The following is a 16,310-nucleotide window of genomic DNA, read 5'->3' as shown; positions in this document are numbered from 1 at the left end:
TAATATAAGGGGGGGGGGGGTCCGAAGATCGTTCTCTTGAAAAAGACCTAGAAGATACAGATAGGAGAAAGGAGAAGGACCTCCTTGTGACTTCTTCGCACCTCACAAGGAACCATACAGAGAGGAGAGAGGAGGACCTCCTTGTGACTTCTTCGCACCTCACAAGGAACCATACAGAGAGGAGAGAGGAGGATCTCCTTGTGACCTATCCCCGCCTCACAGAGGACCATACACAGAGGACGGCCCTCAACTCGTAGAGGTCCATCTAGGGACTACTCCCTTGGAGGCCCAAGGAGGATGTCTTCTCGAGGTCGTAGTCCACCAAAAAGTGATGCTTAAAGGGACTGAAGGGTGTAGACATAGTTAACCTATATTTATAGAGTGACATGTCTGATTCACAATGGTACCCTCTAGTACTTTTTTATTTCAGATATCAAGATATTTAAAATGAATGAAGACATTAGAGAGTTGGAGCAATCTCTGCGAAACCTGGAGAAAAGAATAGATTCAACTTTTATAGAAAACAATCTGCTTGAACAGGTAAAAATATTTCAGGCTTCATTTTCAGAGCTCGGGGGATGATTTTTCAAATGCGAACTTACTTATTTTCCGAAAAAATTTTATGTTTTATTTTTCAAGAATTTACATATTGAGATCATGAAAATCTGTTGTTTATGTAGTAGATATATCAATATTTTATGTTTAGCATGAAAATCTGTTTTTTATGTAGTAGATATATTAATAATAAATAGTTTACGTTTAGCATCAAAATCTGGCGTTTATGTAGTAGATATATCATTAAGAAATATTTTATGTTTAGCATGAACATCTGGTGTTTATCTAGTATATATATCATTGATAAATATATTACGTTTAGCATAAAAATCTGGTGTTTTATGTAGTAGATATATCATAAAGAAATATTTTATGTTCTGCATGAAAATTGAAAATCTGGTGTTTATGTATTAGATATATCATTAATAAATATATTACGTTTAGCATGAAAATCTGGTGTTTATGTAGTAGATATATAAATAATAAATAGTTTACGTTTAGCATGAAAATCTGATGTTTATGTAGTAGATATATCAATAATAAATATTTTAGGTTTAGCATGAAAATCTGGTGTTTATGTAGTGGATATATCAATAATAAATAGTCTACGTTTAGCATGAAAATCTGGTGTTTATGTAGTGAATATATATATAATAAATAGTTTACGTTTAGCATGAAAATCTGATGTTTATGTAGTAGATATATCAATAATAAATATTTTAGGTTTAGCATGAAAATCTGGTAAATGGAGTAGATATATCATTAAGAAATATTTTACGTTTAGCATGAAAATCTGGTGTTTATGTAGTAGATATATCAATTATAAATATATTACGTTTAGCATGAAAATCTGGTGTTTATGTAGTAGATATATCATAAAGAAATATTTTATGTTTAGCATGAAAATCTGGTGTTTATGTAGTAGATATATCAATAATAAATAGTCTACGTTTAACATGAAAATCTGGTGTTTATGCTTCCCATGCCTGCCGGCGGTCTGGGGGGTTCATAACGGGACCTCTTTTTCAGATTTCTTTTCAAATAGTTCAAATAGGTTTAGCATGAAAATCTGGTGTTTATGTAGTGGATATATCAATAATAAATATTTTATGTTTAACCTGAAAATCTGGAGTTTATGTAGTGGATATATCAATAGTAAATATCTTAGGTTTAGCATGAAAATCTGGAGTTTATGTAGTAGATATATCATTAATAAATATATTACGTTTAGCATGAAAATCTGGTGTTTATGTAGTAGATATATCATAAAGAAATATTTAATGTTCTGCATGAAAATTGAAAATCTGGTGTTTATCTAGTAGATATATCATTAAGAAATATTTAATGTTTAGCATGAAAATCTGGTGTTTATGAAGTAGATATATAATTAATAAATATTTTATTTTTAGCATGAAAATGTGGTGTTTATGTAGTAGACATATCATTGATAAATATTTTATGTTTAGCATAAAAATCTGGTGTTTATGTATTAGATATATCATTAAGAAATATTTTACGTTTAGCATGAAAATCTGTTGTTAATTTAGTAGATATATCATTAAGAAATATTTTACGTTTAGTATAAAAATCTGGTGTTTATGTAGTAGATATATCGTTAAGAAATATTTTACGTTTAGCATAAAAATCTGGTGTTTATGACGTAGATATATATTTAAGAAATATTTTACGTTTAGCATAAAAATCTGGAGTTTATGTGTAGATATATCAATAATAAATATATTATGTTTAGCATAAAAATCTGGTGTTTATGTAGTAGATATATCATTAAGAAATATATTATGTTCAGCAAGAAAATCTGGTGTTTATGAAGTATATATATCATTGATAAATATATTACGTTCAGCATCAAAATCTGGTGTTTATGTAGTAGATATATCATTAAGAAATATATTATGTTTAGTATGAAAATCTGGAGTTTATGTAGTAGATATATTAATGATAAATATTTTATGTTTAGCATGAAAATCTGGAGTTTATGTAGTAGATATATCATTAAGAAATATTTCACGTTTAGCATGAAAATCTAGTGTTTATGTAGTAGATATATCATTAAGAAATATTTTACGTTTAGCATAAAAATCTGGTGTTTATGTAGTACATATATCATTAATAAATATTTTATGTTTAGGATGAAAATCTGATGTTTATGTAGTAGACATATCATTGATAAATATTTAATGTTTAGCATAAAAATCTGGTGTTTTTGTAGTAGATATATCTAAAAACGTTATATCTTCCATTGATTTTAATCGCACCTTGAAATATTTTATTATTGATAGTGATTCAGATTCCTGCGATGATATGATGATTAAGAAAAATTTTCAAATTAAAAATATTTACAAATTTTGTGTAAAAGTTAATAATTATATTTCAAGAATGTTATATAGTTCGTTGGTCATCCAAATATTATCAGATTTACAATGATTATTTACAAATTGTTTATTCTTTAGAATCCCAAGTTATTAGAGAAGTTGAAATCCTTGGAGACAAAAACCACCAAACTCCAGGAATTGATTTAATGAGAGAAACTGATCTTACTTTTTTTTTCAAACTGTTATGTGTGTCTTTCTATGAGACTATTGAAGCAAGTTCTAAGCTTTGCATTAGATTTCTTTCTAATTTATGTAAAAATGACCTCAACACAGTTCTTAGCAGAAATTTATTTTGTATTGCAAATGATTGTTCTGTAAATCCTTCCGATCTTAGTAAAATGTTAGTTAAGAAACAAATGAAATATTTTGATGTCCCATTGGAACATGAATGGAAAGTTCCGGTTTTACAAGAACTTTTAAATACAAGAATGAATAATTTATATGTTGAAGGATTCGATGATTACGTAATAACTGAAATGATAAATATGTTATGTAGTGAGTAAAAATCAATGTTTTCTATTTGTGCATAATTTTGCATATTTTTTCTCTTTTCTTTTGGAAACCTGTATTTTCAAAAAAATTTATTTAAACAAATTTTAACTACACCATTTATATATGTATTTATATCTTTGTGTGTGAATAAATCTTTATATATATATATTAATCAACTTTTATATCTTAATGGAACTGTCAGCGTTTACACAGTGGACACCGGGTTCAGTCGCCGATGCTAAGCGATTTTCCAAAAAAAAAGTTTTTCTCTCAAACCTTCATAACTTTAAACCTTCGATAGTGCCCAGATAAATCTTAAACTTATATGAAGAGGAAAAAATGGAAAATGATTTCATTAACGTCTCCAAATTAGATCTTTTGTTTGAGTAGAATAGTTTAAATGATCGAGATACAGAGTTGGACAGATTAAACAGAGAAATCTCATACAGTAATGCATCTTCAGCTAGGAGTATTGAAAACCTCAAGGTAATTCATTTTAATAAATCAATTTGTTTTTATAACATTCTCAAATTGGTCGGAAACCTTCCCTATGTTCCTAGTTGGTTCAGCTCTTTTGGCGTTAATGAAATAGAAATAATGAAGCCAAGCCAAGATACACGATTTTTGTTTAGATACCGTAATACGTCTAGCAGGGGGGGGGGGAGAGGGGGTTTCATGATTGTGAAAATTTCCACTCCCCTCTCCCCCGTCAACAAAAAAAAAATCATCTGAAACTAATAATCAGTACAAAATAATCGAAAATTACGTCAAGGCGGGGTGGAGAGGCCTTGAGGCCGAGGGGGAAAGGGGATATGCATTAAACTAGTTTTAAAATATTGTAAAATACTTCTGTACAGGAGATGTTACTTGAGTTGGTGAACAGCATGGAACAGTTCTCCACCAAGTCCAACACCTTAACAGAGAAGACAGAGAGATTAGAAACTGAGTTGAACAAGATGAAAAGTTTAGGTAACTAGAAAATATAGATGAAACCAGGGGGAGCAGAGAAGGAACATTTTAACATTTTACATCCCTAGTCTCACGATAAATAGCTGTGTTGTACACGCTACACAGTTTCCACCCTGTAGGCAGTCTGGGGTTCCACTTTGAATTCCTTTTCAGATTTGTATTTGATTTGATTTGATTGTGCTAGGGTCCTTGGCGAATTTGAAAATCGGAAAGTTCACAACTTTGGGTGTCCGATGTAGTGATTTATTTAATTAAAAGCTGACACAATAATGTGTGTCAACATAAATGCCATTGTAAATTGATTGTTATAACTAATCTCTTTTTTAGTTTTACGGTTTTTAAAGATTACAATCTAACCATTACACATTACAAACTATATTGCATTGCCCCATTGATTAAGTATATTCACGTAAAGTATGGGGTATTTGGTTCTTGGGAGTCGTATGTCTCTTGATCTTGATTTGATGTGAAAAACATGGGAAACTACGTATATGATGATTCTCCATAAATATTCATTTTCAATTTCATGATATTTTATCTAGGAAGAGAAGGATAAAGATAGGATGAGAATTAGTGGTCCTGTTTCCCTCTTCAAGGAGTTAACTACCAGGGACCTTCTAAACCTACAGTTCACAGCTAGGGGGACAATCAGGTAGATAATCCACAGCTAAAGGGTCAATCAGGTAGATAGTTCACAGCTAGGGGGTCAATAAGGTAGATAGTTCATAGCTAAGGGGTCAATCAGGTAGATAGTTCACAGCTAGGGGGTCAATCAAATAGATAGTTCACAGCTAGGGGGTTAATCAGGTAGATAGTTCACAGCTAGGGGGTCGTTCAAATAGATAGTTCACAGCAAGGGGGTCAATCAAATAGATAATTCACAGCTAGGAGGTCAAGCAGGTAGATAGTTCACAGCTAGGGGTTAATCTGGTAGATATTCAGAGCCAGGTCAATCAGGTAAATAAATAATAGATAGGGGGTCATTTCGGTAGAAAGTTCATAGCTAGGTGGTCAATCAGGTAGCAGTTCATAGCTAGGAGGTCAAGCAGGTAGATAGTTCACAGCTAGGGGGTCAGGTAAATAGTTCCCAGCTATGGGGTTAATTGGGTAGATAGTTCATAGCTAGGTTGTCAGTCAGGTAGTAGTTCATAGCTAGGCGGTCAATCACGTAGCAGTTCATAGCTGGCGGGGGGTCAATCAGGTAGCAGTTCATAGCTAGGAGGTCAATCAGATAGCAGTTAGGTAGTCTTTCAGGTAGCAGTAAATATGTTGATAATGAAATATTTTCAGAAAAGCTTTTGATATGATTTTTTTGATGGAAAATAATCCTTAGGTTTGTGCAATATGAAATATATTGACAGATTAGGTTGACATTTTTTTATACCTATCCCTGCTTTAGGGCAACTGTGTTGAATTGATGAAATTCATATTTTAACATATTCATGAATAACAGATATTCTGCAGTTTGCTTTTATCATTGTAGGTTTGCATTGCAAACGTATTATTCTACATTTATGCTGCTTTTCATGAATGGAAGAAGGGGGGGGGGGGGGGTTAAAATTATGTATATTGAAAAAGAACTTCATCCAAGTGAGGAAAAGAAAAATATTTTAAGTGGAAAACCAAAAAAGTTGCAAAACCAAGTATTTTTGACAAAGCTTTGGAGAAAATAATTTATCCGAAAACTTACCTAATTTCAGATTTTTTTTGCAAGGGGGGGATTTAAAATGAGAAAAAAATAGCTTTGTTATGTTTTTAATTTTATTTATTACACAGTCTCGGAATTATATTTGTTTAATTGTTTATCTATATATTAGAACAAGACATTCGTATGTTGCCTATAGCCGGCCAAACTTCTGGACCGATGGGACTGAATTTTTTGTGGACACTCATAGGTGGCCGTGGGGTGTTTTAGGCTAAAAAAACGATTTTCTTTTCCAAATTTTTTTTTTCATTTTTTTTAAATTTGAAAAAAAAATTCCACGGGCAACGCCGGCCCATTCAGCTAGTGGAAAATAAAACTAATTTCTTTATTTATGTAACATATAACTAATTTTTTAGTTTTCTTAGTCCTTATTCCTTATTCCGGGGTTGGTGAACAGTCCCATAAAGATTAATATCCTCAACCCCGAGGAATGTCATGTCTACTCTAGATCTCCTCACATATCTCCTTAAAAGTGTATATCCCTGATCGGCTGATCTCCTCTGATATCTCCTGAAAAGTATATCCCTGATCGGCTGATCTCCTCTCATATCTCCTGAAAAGTATATCCATGATTTCCTCCGACATATATATTCTATTTCAGTGATTCCTACAACTATCTGGAGAGTAAGAACAGTGAACTGGAGAAGAAGTTGGACGCTCTTATGAATGTCGTCTTCAAAATAGTCGGGTAAGTTGGTATCTTGTGATATTACATAGCTTCCAAAATCAAATTGGATTATCTCCAAGTTTTACACCTAAATTCGTACAGATAATAAAAGAATCATGTAATCTGCTTTCAAATTTTTTTATCTTGGTTTTTCATTTTGAAGTTTTTTTTACAGAGTTAGTAGTTAGTACAGTGTTATTATTATAGTTGTTTAAGAGTCCTTAACATTTTAAAAATATGAAATTTGTAATTTTTTCTACTAACCTTTTTCCTTTTTTTCAGGAATGCATCTTTAAAAACCCAAGAAGATACATTACTCAAAGACGAGAGATGTTCGCGTGATGAGAACTTCATGTCTGAATCCAAAGAAGAATGTAGTTTAGATGAGACTGAAAACAATCTAGAAGAACTATCTCCGTCCTTACAGTTTCTTAGTTTATCACATCCGTCCTCAAGTGCTCAAGATGTTAAATCCCCGTCCTCCACAGCGGAGGATAAATCCACCAACCTCGCGTCCTCTTCTGCCTCCAATGAAGATCTGACAACAATATCCTCTGATTCTGAGATCTTTACAGTTCCGCCCTCTGATCCAGATACAACCTCCAATCCTCCGATAAAAACTGACACCCCTTCTCTGAACGAATCTAACACATCAACTCCTCCGATCAAATCTGACATTTCTGCTCTTCCGATCAAATCTGACAATTCTACCCTTCCTTCAATCTCTAGTTCTCTGTCTACCATTAGTTCTCCATCTATATCTAGTTCTCCATCTATATCTAGTTCTCCATCTATATCTAGCTCTCCATCTATATCTAGTTCTCCATCTATATCTAGTTCTCCCCAGGTCCGACCAACCAGTTTTAAGATCTCCAGTTCCAAGATAAAACTAGCAACTTCACCAGCTTCAGTTTTCTCATCTGTATCCTCAACCCAACCTGGAACCTATCCTAGGTATACTCCTAGTTCAAATACTACTCAGATCAGGTATTTCATACTTGGGAACCAAGCTTAGATCAGGTATTTCATACTTGGAAACCAAGCTTAGATCAGGTATTTCATACTTGGGAACCAAGCTTAGATCAGGTATTTCATAATTGGAAACCAAGCTTAGATAAGGTATTTCATACTTGGAAACCAAGCGTTCCTGGAAAATAAGCTATCCCCAAAAATGTCAACCCTGTGAGACTTCAAGGTTTATAGTATTCAGGGTTTTAAAGTGTATCTTTAACTGACTCTATCTCCCACTTCATGGATTGCACGTGTCTCATGGACGTGCTGAAGATTTCGTCTGTACCGTGGTATAATAGTTCCTCTTTATAACTGGAGGTGGTAGAATATAATTCCGAAATATGCATTTATTCATTGGTAATTGAAGATAAATCACAATTAGATGACATAAATTATTTTGAATATATATAAAACAGAAAAAGTTTTCAAGATAAAAATAGCTACCTCTAAGGCGCGGCTTTTAAGAATAGTAAATAAATAGGTAAATTTAATATTAAGATCTAATACAATTTAAAAAAAATAAATATAATTTGCCCATAGAACCATTTTTCATAACGACAACCTAGAGATCCGGATCGCTCACACCCAGTTTAAAGCTCGATTAAACTTTGACAAGTCATGAAATAGATTCTGATTCTTTTCAGGCTAAGGTTATATATTCTCGTTTTAAAATTCGAAAGTTTTTTATGAGTTATATATATACCTGTATTGGATTCACAATAAACAGAATCTTTTAAGCGTAGTATAGTTCAACTTTGCTAGAAGGGTCTGCAGGGAAATCTCATCATCGTGCAATTCAGGTTCTAGAAAAAAGGATTTTTAAAGTCTTTTTCTATCAATTGAAAGGTGTGAGAATAATGTATTTAGATGAATGCATTTCAAAGTATATGTATATACCTATATACTTAAAGCTGAGAGCTCGATCAGCTGGTCACACTCAACACGCTCCTTCAGTCTCTATAAAAACATAATATCTGAAACATTCAGATATTAGATATAAGAGGTTTTTGCTTTTCCAATTTCCTGTCATGGAAAATAAAGTGTGTTTAGTTTAAAATCTGTTTAAAATCCAAACAATACGTGGAAATATATTTGATTTAAAAAAGAGTTTTTGCTTTTGATTTTTAAGAAAACAATAAATAAAGCTCAGTAAGGTTCTGAACTATTGATTAAAATAGGTTGTTATTTAAGAAAAGATCATATTTAAGAGAATGGACATTGAAAATTTTAATATGAGGATTGTGCGTCCTTTAGGTTTAATCATGCGTCCTTCTCCAACTTCTCCCGTGTAACCGAGTCGTCTTTCCTTGAATAGTGCAGATTTTACAAACCCACTTGGCTTAAAAGTTTTTAGCCAAGCTCTTGTGGTTCTTCCTAGTTCCTCAATACAAATATAAGGTCAAGGGGTTCTTGAGTTATGTATAATGATTGACATAAAGACAGCCAAACAAACAGATATTTTTATCTTTCTGATAGCCTATCATAGCATAGAAATTTGTTTGTTTAAAACAGAACTTGAACAGCTGTTCAATTTAGTATTTATGTTTTTACTCTGTATTGTTCAGTGGCGTATTTGTTGTATTACTGTGCGAAAAATACCTTTCCCCTTCATTTAAAAAAACATAAACTTCAAAACACGCATTGATTTGGAGAATTCTGAACAGAAAATCTTTCGACAAAAATTTTTTTCTCTTTATTTTTGATTTAAATTTAAAAAAATTCTTCTGAATATTTACATGTTAACAAAAGTTCTCTTGTCCATTTAATCAGAAAAGCTTATTTTTTTCAGGTCTGGAAAGATTTGATTACTTTTAATTTTACATTTACTTTAGAAGTTTGTCTCCCTCTGCCCTGGTAGTCCAAGGAAACCAGAGTGGATACAATTTATATAGGGGGTCTCCTCTAGTAGCTGCTCAACTTGCTCCACAACCTGGTCAACCCTATCCTCAGCAGTTCTATCCTCTGGGTGGAGCTCAGGTTCATCCTGGTCAAGTTTATCATCCAGGGGTTCAAATGCTTCCCCCAGGATCACATATGATGCCGGTAGGATCTTATATGTCACCCGCAGGAGCGCAAATGATCCCATCAGGATCGCAAATGATCGGAGGAGGATCGCAAATGATGGTGGGATTCCACTATCCTGGGACACAGATTTTCACTCCCCCTGGAACACAAATATACCGACCCGGGACACCTTTGCTTAAACCGGTTTCTCGTATGTTTACGCCGAACATTCAGCCGAACACCTCACCGCTTTCTGTCCGACCATTTGCAGTCTCCAATGCTGGTCCTACCGGTTCTTCATCCTCCCCTGCACAACAGAGTTCAACCGAATCCACAACAGAATCAGTTCAACTAGTTACATCTCCGGTTAGCTCAATTCAGTCTCCAATTAGTTCAGTTCAGTCTCCAATCGCTTCAGCTCAACCTCCTGTTGGTCCAAGTCAGCCTCTTTCTGGTGCACTAGTTCCCAAACTCTCAGGAGAGGTAATTTATTTCTTTAAAACTTGATTTCTCAGTTTTTATCTCCATCGTTATTCTTTTTGAATACTAATGTTATACAGTGTTAAGAATTCGAATTTAGCAAGCCCCCAAACAGATTACTAGGAAAGAAAATGCGCGGTCACCTAATTGAGAGCGCTGCGAGTCTTAATCTTAAACCCTGATTCAGTTTTGATTCGAGTAAATGCAAGGATCATGAGAGTCCGAGAACCGGTTTAAAATCGGTCTTATAAGTATAGCAAGCTTTAAGACACACAGTGTGGTAATTTCTAAAGGACACAAAGTCTCTAACCTTTCTGTGAAATTAAACATTTTTCAAAATTTAAATATTTTTTATGTTAAGGTATTGGATCCTAGTTCTCCGGAAACTGTTCTTGTTCCGGAGCTCGGAGTTCAGATCCCTAAATACTACATCAACCCAGACCCAATCAAGGAACTAATCTTTCACGCTTTTATTTATATAATAAAACAAGACAGTCGACCAAACGGATGGACCGATTGGGCTAAAATTTCTTGTGGACACTCATGGGTGACCGGGGGGTGTATATTATTTTTTATATTATTTCGTTCATAGTTGGGTAGCAAAATTTAATTTTCTATCAGTTTTTATATTAATTCATGCTTGATTTGGACTTGGCAGAAAATAACAGCCTGGACGAAGCAAAATTTAAAAATTGTTCAGACTTATATCATTCACCAGATAAAAGATTTTGTGAAAAAAAATGAAACAAAACTTTTTGATGATAAAATTTTAAAATATGTTGAGTTTCTCAGATTTTTGTGAAGTCTACGAAAAAGCCTGAAAATGGTTAATAAATTGATAATTACAATACTCAACTCATATTGAGGGGTGAATTTTAATATCATGGTTGATACATGCATTCTTCGTTAATGTTATAACATTACAAACAAAAAGTGAATACCTAAGTATTGTCTGCCATTTTATTTTCTCCATATTTCAACTATGTAAATAAAATCAGTTTGGAAGAAATATTAAGAAAAAACGATCTTGTCATTTTTCAAAATTCAAAACATTACAAATAGAAGTAAGGACAAAATCATAATAACTAATTATGATAATTAATATCATCAAAATAGTGAGAACAAAATCATAATAACTAATTATGATAATTAATATCATCAAAATAGTGAGAACAAAATCAAACTAAAAAATTAAACTTTTAGGATTTACTGTGATTTCAACTTATTGAAGAGTGAGACATGTTGAAAGAAATTAAAATAATTTTGATAAACTTATTCATGCTTCTAGTTGTAATATTATTACTTGTTAATTCTTCAGCTTGAATAGAATGCAGTGAATTCTGTATTCAATGGTGTCTACATTAAACCACGCTGGTTGGGTTTCTATAGAGAGATGTTTATACTTAACCTTGGATATATACTATATATCGACAGGGTGTCCCAATAATAATTAATCTTGGATATAAACTGTATAGGGTGTCCCAATAATACTAAACCTTGGATATACACTATTGAGGGTGTCCCAATAATACTAAACCTTGGATATACATATTCAGGGTGTCCCAATAATACTTAACCTGGGATATAAACTATACAGTGTGTCCCAATAATACTAAACCTTGGATATACACTATTCAGGGTGTCCCAATAATGCTTAACCTTGGATATATACTATACAGGGTGTCCCAATAATAATTAACTTTGGATATACACTATGCAGGGTGTCCCAATAATACTTAACCTTGGATATACACTATACAGGGGGTTCCAATAAACACGATGCAAATTTATAGTCTAAATTATCAGGGTCGATTTAATATTATTGTTAAATGCCCCATTAAAGATTCCGAAAGAACCTCAATTGTCAAGAAAGATTGGTTCTTATCTGCAGCATCAGAGAAAATGTGTTGCTACTGAACCTAGAATGAAGACGATTGAAAACGGCAGCTTCTCATTGAACATAAACCTTCCAGGGTAATTTGCATAATTGTATATCTCGATAAACGGGTTGAAACAAATATACGCTAAATAAATTTAATGACGTTTTTGCCCGTATTCTCTATTCAGCTATTTTATTTTACTTTGCAGAGTTAAATTCTGATTCTGAGATCAGTACTGAGTTTTTTAACCCCTCCTTGCCGGTCACGTATCTTTTCAATTTCTATATATATATATCCATAGACACAGTGTTTCGTCCTATTAGGACTCATTAGTATGGCTCAATTCATCAGATTTGATTTTGCAGTTGATGGGGCTTGAACCATGAATCCTTATATTATGAATCAAACACGCTAACCACTGCTCCATCAAACCCAGATGATTGGGTATTGAAATAGGGACCAGAGAGCTCAACCAACTCATTATAAGTTGAGGGCCTTGCATAATACTAATTAGTACACCTATTCGTTACCATAGAGAACTCAAGTTTAGCGGACTAAACGAGTATATATATCCATAGACACAGTGTTTCGTCCTATTAGGACTCATCAGTATGGCTCTTTTCATCAGATTTGATTTTGCAGTTGATATATATATATTATTAAAAGATAGCCCATCAGTTTATATATATAATATTTATATTTATTTAACAATAAAAGTAAAACTTCAGAAGAAAATTTCTTTCAATATTTTTCATTTTGTTTAGTCCGTACGCTGAATTTATAACCAGAAGTAAGAGTCGAATTCTGGATTCGTGTCATTTCTACATTTATGGCGTAAAACTTGGAGGAAAATATTCATGTTTTTAACATAACTTACTTAGAAATTTAAAAGTTAATATCCATTTTCGTTGTTGTGTTTTAAAACCATCGATTATCCTTAGAACAGACAAGCAATACATACCAAAACGTGCTCTGCCGGTGTTATGTATATTCAGAATTTAAAAAGATTTAAAGAACTTTCTTTTCAGTTGTTCAAATTTCAAAAATGTCTGCCAATTTTGAGGTGCAATACAGTAGACCACATTTATTAATGCTCGGGGTAGTATATTATTTTTACATACACCCTTTAAATGTCAGGCCGTCAAGTTTTTTTTGGAATAAATTGTTAATGCGTTGTTTGAATTTGTACAGATTTGTTAAAAAGCTGAAAACATGAATATTTGATTGGTCTAGTAATCTGCCTGCATCTAGAGGGAAGTATTGAACAGATTAAAGAAGGATATTTGGTTCTTCATTGTATCCTGGCAGAAGCATACACAGAGGAGAAAGTCAAGAGATGTGGAATTGAGATCCTTACCCATCTAAACTAGACCCTTCCTAGCCCTTCTAGCTCTTCTCATCTCTTCCTAATCCTTCCTTGCCTTCACTAGCCCTTACTAACCCTGCCTAGTCCTTCTAGCTCTTCTCATCTCTTCCTAATCCTTCCTTGCCTTCACTAGCCCTGACTAACCCTGCCTAGCCCTTCTAGCTCTTCTCAGCCCTTCCTTTCCCTTTCTGACCATTCCTAGTCCTTCCTAGTCTTTCTTAACCCTTTCTAGCCCTTTCAGCTCTTCTTATTCCTTCCTAATCCTTCCTAACATTTCCTAGCCCTTCTTAGCCGTTCAATATAGTGCAAGAACCTGACCCCTAGCTGAACTAGTTCTATCCTAGCTGCAAATTGCACTGGGGGAATAGAAAACATTGATTGTTTTTAACCTTATGGGGTATAAACGTAACAATGCAGTACAAAAAATATTCTTTGCTGTCTTGTTATAACACTTTTATTAAATCTTAGATTTTAAGATAGTGCCTTGATACAAGCCTAAATATCTGTGATTTATTCAAGCAATTTCATTCCACCAAATGGAAAGTAATTTAAAGGACCGTTCCTTCTTATAGTGGCATGTCCGAATTTCAACGGTACACTTCAAACCTTCTTCATAACAACAATCACTAGGATTTCTTCGTTTTTCTACCTTAATTGAGAATAATCAAAGTAAAGCTAGAACAACTAGGATATCTCAATCATCTATGATCAGAAAAAGTCTATTTGTGAATCGGACATGCCACTTCTGAAGGTTACTCGAAATTACTTCTATATATTCTTTAAGAGATTTTTTTCCAACTTTGTACAGTGAAACCCTTAATAACGAATACATCAGAAGAATTTATCAAATGTCGTCTTGACAATTTTTCAATGAGTTTTATACTATTTTATGAAAATTTCAGTATTTGCGAAAATAAATAAATAGCCATGAATATGCGGGAACAGTTTTAAAGAGTTCCATTTAATCATTTAATTAAAAAACTAAATATCTGCCAGATTCCTTTATCAGAAAGTGAAGAATACCACATTTGATGAATTCTTTCGATGTATTCGTTATTAATATGTTGTAATAATGCGTCATGTGATTTGTTTTGCCTTGTTTTTAAAAATTTACCCCTCCCCCCCTTTCTCCATTAAAGATAATTTTTTAAAATTTGGATAATGATGGAGATTATTCTTATCACAGTTTTTAAATAAAATGATGAAACCTGAAAATATCGACAGGACTTTCCTAAAAATATTTCCCTCATTTTGATATTTTGGTCTTCTCACTGAGTATGGATGTTTATTTTTTTAAATATATATATTTTTTGTTTGTTTTTTAATTAACACAGAAAATAGAAATTCAAAGAAATTCTTTTCAATAAACGCTATCTTCAATAAACGATACCTTTTGTATAAAAAAATGCTGTTATTGAAACTTTTTAAGAAAGGTTTCTTTAGCCAAGGTTTTTTGTTGTAAATTACTGTTTTTGAAAATAGCCTTGTTGTTGAAAAAAATATGTTTGTGAAAAAAGTTACATTATTAAATAATTTAAACTGATCGTGATTTTTTTAAAAGAAATAATACACATTTAAAATGCATTTTTTAAAACGTGCATTGTACAATTGCACCTAGTACATCAATACACGTGCACAAACTTGCTTCAGACTGAATTTTGTCATCGATTAACTTTTAAAATTTTCATATCTTATTTTTAAGTTATATTGTTGCTATCTGACCTAACATTTATATAATATTTACATTTATGGTTAATAAATAAATTACCTATTATATTTTCACTAATTGTTGATAAGTTTACAAGAAGACCGTTAAACAAGAAAACAAATTTCGTCTAAGAATTTTTTAAATTATTATTATAATTGTGAAGAAATGTAGGTCATTTCTCAGTTATCATGTTTTGCGGGGCACCCTTCTACAATTTTTGGCAATTTTAGCCATATACAGGGTGATTTTTAAAAGTGAATTTTTTTTAATTGTTCATCAAAGCAGAAGTAAAAAGATAATTTTAATATTTATTAATCGTTATTACATGTTTGACAAAGATATTAATTATCTCCAGCATTGGTAATCTGTGTCTGCATAAGGGGGCTCTCACAATAACTTCCAAACTAATATTTGGACAATATATTTAGGGTCCTTTAATCAGGCTGCATCNTACCTTACAAATTTAGGATATTTCAGGGGCAAATTTTTTTTAGGGGTCAATTTTTTTAGAGGTCAATTTTTTTGTTGGGGTATATCTCAAATCTTTGTTTTTGGGGCAGATCTTTTTTTGTGGGGGGCTTCTTTCTTTTGGTCAATTTTGTGTATTGGAAATCTTAAATCTTTATTTTGGGGCAATTTTTTTTATTTAAGGGCATTTTTAAAATTTATAAAGGGGCATTTTTTAAACTAAGGTTTAATTTTTTTTTGTGGGAAGAACTTATTAATTTTTAAGGCTGTAAATTTTAAAAAATTGGTGGCATTCTAAAAAAACAAGGTTACAAATGTTGAATAAAGAGGCAAATTTAAGTCTGAGTGGTTGGGCAATTTGAATAAGAATGTGTGAGTGTAATTTAAAAAATCCAAATATGGAGGCATTTTTTAAAGAAAGTGGGAAAATAATCTGAGCTTATATTAAAAAATGTTCTAGTTGAATTTGAGTTTGCTGTGGGGGCATATTTTTTCATATTTTCGAAAAAATTGGCTATTTATGGAACTATGAGGACCCCTGTTAAAGACTTCTTGCCCCCCCCCCTACAAGGGTGGGGCTGGCCCCCATAGTTGCGCGCCTGCTTCAAACTA

General features: G+C 32.6%; 2 protein-coding genes across 6 annotated transcripts in view; both read left to right on the top strand.

The window, feature by feature from the left end:
* The window catches only part of LOC111695454 (uncharacterized), a 15,595-nt gene extending 11,178 nt beyond the window's left edge, over positions 1-4,417 (top strand). The window contains exons 2-5 of the mRNA XM_023464786.1: positions 431-540; positions 3,027-3,083; positions 3,831-3,926; positions 4,298-4,417. Coding sequence (XP_023320554.1) covers positions 448-540; positions 3,027-3,083; positions 3,831-3,926; positions 4,298-4,417 — 366 coding nt within the window. The 5' untranslated portion in view covers positions 431-447. The remainder of the gene's footprint in view (positions 1-430; positions 541-3,026; positions 3,084-3,830; positions 3,927-4,297) is intronic.
* A 508-nt stretch (positions 4,418-4,925) lies between these two features.
* LOC111695449 (arginine-glutamic acid dipeptide repeats protein) lies at positions 4,926-14,367 on the top strand. Of its 5 annotated transcripts, none has more exons than XM_023464781.1 (9): positions 4,926-5,061; positions 6,716-6,802; positions 7,064-7,768; positions 9,625-10,279; positions 10,638-10,727; positions 12,168-12,250; positions 12,921-13,003; positions 13,390-13,478; positions 13,999-14,367. In XM_023464781.1, the coding sequence occupies exons 1-9, from the start codon at positions 4,973-4,975 to the stop codon at positions 14,008-14,010; spliced, it is 1,893 nt and encodes a 630-aa protein (XP_023320549.1). In that variant the 5' UTR covers positions 4,926-4,972; the 3' UTR covers positions 14,011-14,367. The 5 variants fall into 5 exon arrangements, with proteins under 5 accessions (XP_023320549.1, XP_023320550.1, XP_023320547.1 ...); XM_023464782.1 differs by having other exon boundaries at positions 13,991-14,367; XM_023464779.1 differs by lacking the exon at positions 13,999-14,367 and having other exon boundaries at positions 12,174-12,250; positions 13,390-13,854.
* Positions 14,368-16,310: the final 1,943 nt, after the last annotated feature.

Source organism: Eurytemora carolleeae, unplaced genomic scaffold (genome assembly GCF_000591075.1).
Source record: "Eurytemora carolleeae unplaced genomic scaffold, Eaff_2.0 scaffold158, whole genome shotgun sequence".
Taxonomy (NCBI): domain Eukaryota; kingdom Metazoa; phylum Arthropoda; class Copepoda; order Calanoida; family Temoridae; genus Eurytemora; species Eurytemora carolleeae.
This window is presented reverse-complemented; position numbering and strand designations above follow the sequence as displayed.

Coding starts and splice junctions, on each gene's coding strand:
- LOC111695449 (XM_023464778.1), top strand. CDS start 4,973: ATGAGAATTAGTGGTCCTGTTTCCCTCTTCAAGGAGTTAACTACCAGG. Junction 5,062..6,715: donor ACAGCTAGGGGGACAATCAG/GTAGATAATCCA, acceptor ATTCTATTTCAG/TGATTCCTACAACTATCTGG. Junction 12,251..12,920: donor TTGAACATAAACCTTCCAGG/GTAATTTGCATA, acceptor CATTTTGTTTAG/TCCGTACGCTGAATTTATAA.